Source organism: Opisthorchis viverrini, assembly GCF_000715545.1.
Source record: "Opisthorchis viverrini unplaced genomic scaffold opera_v5_321, whole genome shotgun sequence".
NCBI classification, from domain to species: domain Eukaryota; kingdom Metazoa; phylum Platyhelminthes; class Trematoda; order Opisthorchiida; family Opisthorchiidae; genus Opisthorchis; species Opisthorchis viverrini.
Genome location: NW_008751979.1, coordinates 179,345 through 185,663, shown reverse-complemented (window position 1 = coordinate 185,663; position 6,319 = coordinate 179,345). Strand labels below are relative to the sequence as shown.

At 43.5% G+C, this 6,319-nt stretch overlaps 1 protein-coding gene across 1 annotated transcript in view; it reads right to left on the bottom strand.

Moving 5' to 3' along the window:
• T265_09970 (hypothetical protein) overlaps positions 1–5,435 on the bottom strand; it is a gene marked incomplete at both ends in the record, with an annotated part of 74,844 nt that extends 69,409 nt beyond the window's left edge. The window contains one exon of the mRNA XM_009176206.1: positions 5,353–5,435. Within this exon, the coding sequence (XP_009174470.1) occupies positions 5,353–5,401 (49 nt within the window). The remainder of the gene's footprint in view (positions 1–5,352) is intronic.
• Positions 5,436–6,319: the final 884 nt, after the last annotated feature.

The following is a 6,319-nucleotide window of genomic DNA, read 5'->3' as shown; positions in this document are numbered from 1 at the left end:
AATAGATAGAAAACCGCACAGCATGTGACTACACACCCAACAGTTTTCAGCTAATGCAGATGAGGGTCTGTACATCATGCGTTCTTTTTTCTTATTTCAACCTTGATAAGTTAAGTGTTATTAAATAAAATTTGTGGTTGTACCGCAGTAAGGCAGATCAACACTGATGTTGCTGGCTTTGATGATAAGAAGGGAATGGGCGTTGCACCAGCAAACCATTAGGCATCAAATACGGAATTACTCATTCGGCCTGATCAACAATTTTCCCTTTTGCGACCGCATTCTTGAACGCACAAACAGATACGGCTGAGAAGCGCATCGCACTTTGCACAGCACAACAGGCATCTTGGAAACACCAGCATGGCCTGCAAACCATCAACTGCATTGCTCTGGAGACCCGGACTCAAATGGCTTGCTGAAACTGCTCTGTCAGCAGCATAGTTCACATCGTCTAGTTGGCAGGATCCCTAAAAATGGGTACGAATAAAAATAGTTGCCCTTGTTTACTTTGGCTTAAGCCAACCCATTGTAGAGTTGATTCAACCAGAGGTGAAGACTACATCGGGTCTATGGACATAATCGGTGGCGATCTGTATTGAACCTGGTTATAATGGTCACGGACTTAGCATAATGGGGATTTACGACGGATGGCTATGAGCTAACGCACCGGCTAGGTTTTGAAAGTCTTGATTGCTGACACCGTCCATGGCCCAACAGTGGACACAGATCGAGTAGGCAGTCTTCGACGGCGTTCTGTCACAAGCATCTCAGTGGGTTGCGATAGCGCAAAGGTGCGTATGACAGCGAATAAGGGCTCAAACAACCGCTATCAAGAATACAAGAAACTGTGCAAAAGCACCTAGCCACTTTATTCACGGAGGCAAGCAATTTCTTTAGCTCCTTCAATAACGTAGTCCTCTGGTGAAAACATGCTGTAGCACTTTATCCAACGACCAGTGCCAATATTAGCGGTGCAGGTAATCCCTCAGTCATTTGTATTTCACATTTAAACTATTCAAACTCTTTGATAAGCCGACGGTGTCGGGCCCACATGGTTTACTTAAATTGTATTCTCAAACAGGATGGAATACTTTTACGTGGCAACAATTCCTCAAGGCACTGCAAAACATCCTTAGAGAAGCCTGTGTCACAGTACGCCACGTTCATAAGTCGACACGGTTCATCCAGTGGTCGACGTACTCTTGTATTTTTCTGACCACTGCACCCATTAAGGCCACAATTTAATATCATACGTAGACAGTTGGTCTGAGTGGTTTCAAAATTTTACTTGGCCACTCCGGGAGGATGGTCTGAGGCGAGAGAAAGAGCTCTGTAACAAAGCATAAAGTGTGATAGAAACAATCTACGTCTTTCACCTATATAAATGGAATTCCCGTCTAGTTAAAGAACCAATGATGATCTGCATTCACTAAAATTCTGCACTTCTGCGAAAACAACCTGTGCTGAAGACAACCATACGAATTTTAGGAAGTCATGTTACACAATATCAACTCTGATATCTCTATTCAATTCACTGCCCAAGACTCTACAAAAGATAGGTACACTGTTCTGAGTGCGTCAAAACGCTGTTAGCTCACAGAAGCTTATAAAAGCATGCGTTAAAGTGCATCCAATAACAATATAGTGACAGGATGACAGTTTCTTGGATCGGGGTTTCGTCCTCTTTCACAGCGTATTCTTTTCCTTATGTGAGCTGTTCATTGAAAGCAAAATGCAAAGCATTACAATAATTACGCAATGGTTGGACCATTTCAACTTTTTATCTGCAGTAGTAGCTATTTCTAAGGTGAATATGATGCACACGACGTGTGCTATTTTTCGGCAGGTTAGTCACGTGTCAGAGTAACGCCATATACACAGACGACCAATAATCCTTATATCTCTTGACCGCAAGGGTGCCTTCAATTCTGTCGCTTTTTTAGTGCTCTCAACCACAATTTCTCAACGAAAGACGCCCCAGACGTCTTTAAACATAAGCCCTCAACTCACACCTCAGGAAGAGTGAGTGTACGGTGAGTCCTCAAGAAGTACCTCCACAAGAAGTGGTGTCTGATAAAGATATCTACTCTCCACATTTCTGTTCAGCTTTGTCATCAGTGAAACAATGAGGCGAGAGCTGGGGGTATTCAGATCCCTGATATTCAAATCGCTGCATATAAGAAACTTTCTGAATAAGCGGACAAAATCGCTCCCACCTTTGTAGCACAAACTGTTCAATAAGCTTACCGCCAACACACTATCTTTTGGTGACTTGGACTTACAAACTGCAAAGATACGATTCAAAAACATGCATCAGCATGCCTCTTCAAATTCAGAGAGAAGCTATGTAGGTTTTGGAGAATTTCTCATGCCTCGGTGGTTTTGTCAGCTCTGACAAGAGTATATCTGAAGAAGTCAGCGCACAAATCTAGCTTACTAATTTTCGCCATTTGTGGAGTAAAATAAGTGTACCACTGTGTTAAAAGGGTTGCGTGTACTAAGCTACAGTGAACGCTAAACATTTTGTTGTACACGTGAGAGAATTCGCCTCTGTGGACAGATTATAAGGGGCATCTTCAGGCTTTCGCCTACCGATATGTTACGGTGGTGACGTGTCAGTGATGAACACTGGTATTGTGCTGCCGATGATGATAACGACGATAATAATAATAACAATAATGATAATAATAACGACTTAGCTGTAACAGACGACCATCAGTATCTCAGAAGCGTTACTGGTGTCAGATTGCAAAAATGAACTTGTAAGGAGGCAATTAGAAAATGGGTGTGTAGCTGTGCAGCAGGGACTTCAGCCAAGAAAAACATCCGGCACCGTCAGCTGTGGTGGCTAAGCCATGTGCTATGCACGCCAACGCATGAACCACCAAGTCAAGTATTGTGCTCCTTGTCTACTACAGAATGGTATAAACGCAGGACTTGGTAGAAGGATGTGAAAGAGGTTACAAAGAACTTAGTTGTTGGTGTAGTGCGCCCTCCAGGATGGGGTCTTTGTGACCGCCGAGCGGTTATCTGGGATATTGCAAAAAATGATGGCTGAGTAATATCAAAATTCGTTGTGTTGCCAGTCTCTTTCCAGACTGTCTTATTTGGCGCCAGCACAATATCATTTCCTTGCTCACTCTTCCCCCATTTTTGTTTTATGGCTTTAAGAATAATTAAACCTAGTGGTTCAATGGCCCTAGAGAATCACTGATGTTTTTGCCTCTGATGACGACGACGATGATGATGATAATAAATAGGTTTAGTTCCTTGAAGCACTGATTATCCGTTTACTATTTCTCGTTGGGCACTTCATATTGTTCCACTCGAAATTCCATTGCAAACAGAATAAACTTATGGTGTTGTGGCTGTCTGAGGATCTCAGTACCCTATTGAGCCATAGAGAAGAGTGCTCATGCAGTATCTACAATATTCCTCCCCCAAGTTGATCAGTGGGTACAGATTTGACGAATAAAGACCCCCGGCTATTCACGTCAATGAGTCGGACTAGTGGGGCAAATTGTTTCGTGAAACCTGTATGAATCTGGTACTCTTAAGTTGGTCACTATTGACGTTTGAGCTGGAAATGTTTGCTGTTATCGTTATCATGTCTAGGTTTGGACACCCTGACAGCACCTCAGTCACGTAAAACATCGGAATACGCTGACGATACATTCAAGACACATATTTTGCTTTATTTCATAAATACATGAGGACAGATAAGCAATGATGCTCGATTACCAAGCACTCCCATTTTTCTATGAATAATACCTCCCGACCATGCTCCTGCACCACTTAACATACAAAGATCTCAGGTATGCAAGAAAAACTCAATTATCTGAAAAATTGAACTGCAGACAAGCAATAACAACTGCTGCCCCGTGTTCCCTAAGTCGACCCCGCTCCCCCATCTTTACCACACCCTTCAACCCACGATCTCATGGAGTAATGGCCGACAAATGATCTTGCGCGCGAAACATATTTTATCAATGGATATATGCCGCATTTATGAAACTCCAGTGTTGAATCCAAGTGCATTATTTTAGCTTACAGCATTTTCGCTGTTTAGGTAATATCAACTACCAAATTCAAGTTAATCCGCAGATGCTGTAACGGATTGTACCAGCGTTCGTATAGTTCATGCGGATACTCATAAACGGCCAACTCTGTGCTGCCTGACAGCCCAATTTTGAAAGAACTAGCATTGGTGGAAACATTAATCCCCTTTGTTCATTGCACCCCTTATGCACCAAACGATTCTGCTCGGATTCGGCAAAAGACACTTTCCGTGACCAACCAGCCATCTTTCTACCTAATAAAGAGTTCAGGTATGGTCGCAATGCTTGAAAGTAACAACGCATAAATCATTTACATCAGTTCATCATAAGCACATATTGTATTTACTTTAGACCCTGGAAGAACTGCTGATAGATTAGATGAAGAGACATCCTGTCGTCTAGCGGTGAATTATTTCATCGGTTTTAGCTCATTATACCCTTAAAATTGCGCACCGTAAGCCCACAAATTAACGTTTTTAGTCTAGGAGGCTGTGGCTCGCAAGTTACATAACTCACATTGGAGAGTCATTCAGTCAGGGGGTATTCCGCAATACTATCAAACAATAAAGGGAACTCAGGTCCATTCAGATAAAGCGGGTTTTGGCAGGAGGCCTGACGGATTCAGGCGAACAGCCAATTCCTATATAAGAAATCTATGGGACATGTAGTGCCCGCATTTGCCGTTAGAAAAGATAAGGTAAATCGATGCGATGCACTTTAGTGGTGACAGGACCGAAGTCGCCAGCTCCAGCATTCTTTCATCCACAGCGGGAATGTTCTCGTCCCACAGGGTGCAACAGTTAGAGGCCGGTTAACTGTTGAGTGCAGATTCTCTCCTCTTCATCAACAGAGAACCCGTTGTAGGAAAACCTGCATGTGTACAGCCAGCTTTCCTAACAGAACTTTGCCGTGCGCGAACAAATATTTCAAGGGAGGACAAGGCAAATGACTTTCACATCAAATCCCTTGGGATTGCTTCATGTGACACGCTAGGGAAGCTGTCCTATAGGTACAACCTTCACTCAGTTCTAAACCCTTCAGTCGTGTACTGTCTCACCGTCAGGACTGACTTCATGCACACGCTGCATGAAGCATTCAAGAACGGTACCATCAGTCATATTTTGGAGTACTCCAAGTGTGCCAACTCAGTACCCACCAAACTTTAGTCATAAAGGCTTGGGGATAATCTCGTGCAACGGAAGAGTGCACTAGAAACATAACAAAGCAGAAATCTAGTGTTCCGTAAAAAGTAATGCCTGAGGGCGTTGAAACCTAACCACACTGAGCAACATACTTGAAACAATTCGCTCCACTGTTGGGAGCTTGGGCTCTGTTTTCATCATAATCCAAGGAGCAACCTGAAAAATACGATCTCCCGACACTTGTATGACCTTGCTTTTGGTGCAACAAAACGAACTTCGAAAGTTCATGTAGGTTGCAGATCGGTGGGTGTTTTTTGTTATACAGTTGGTAATACACTGTAGTGAATTTGCTTTTACTGCTATAATCTTCAAGATCATCCGCTAGAATAACACGCGACAAACTCACCGAATATGTTCGCCTTCCGAAAGGGGGCACTTCAATTCTCACCACAGCAGGACAAAATGACCTGAGCTCTGTTACAAACATTTTTTCACAAGAAATGCAAGCAGAATAAGATATACATCCCTCATCCTTGTTGATTTTGTCCGATTTTTTCGGGTGGACCCTTTAAGCATTTCACTGATGGCCAAGAACATGAGATCGGCGAACAAGCTACGTTCAGAAATAGGGAATAAAACGGCATGGGTAACATTGTCTTACCCTTCGAGCCATCCAACAGAAAGCAACACCTTAGGAAAGCTTAGAAAATGTGGATGGATATCACCCATCTTTCTGGGGCAGGATTGCTTGATCTGGAGGGCATCTGGAAGACGCCAGATACTAGCGGACAAAAGAAGTGAGTTGTTACCAGAAAACCACCAGAAACCTTAGATGGTCAATGAAAACTGTGTTCCAAAACTCGCAGGAGGGGTTAATTTCGGAGGAACACTCTACATGGCAATGCATTGGATTCGAATTCGCCGAGCAACTACACCGTGCCTTTGTGGGAAATTGCGCCCGCAACAAAGAATCGGGTAATAACGCCCCTCGTCAGTGGAGGGGACAGGTGGCTGGGNTACACCGTGCCTTTGTGGGAAATTGCGCCCGCAACAAAGAATCGGGTAATAACGCCCCTCGTCATTTTAGGGAACAGGTGGCTGAGCCGGAGTAAAAGGGCC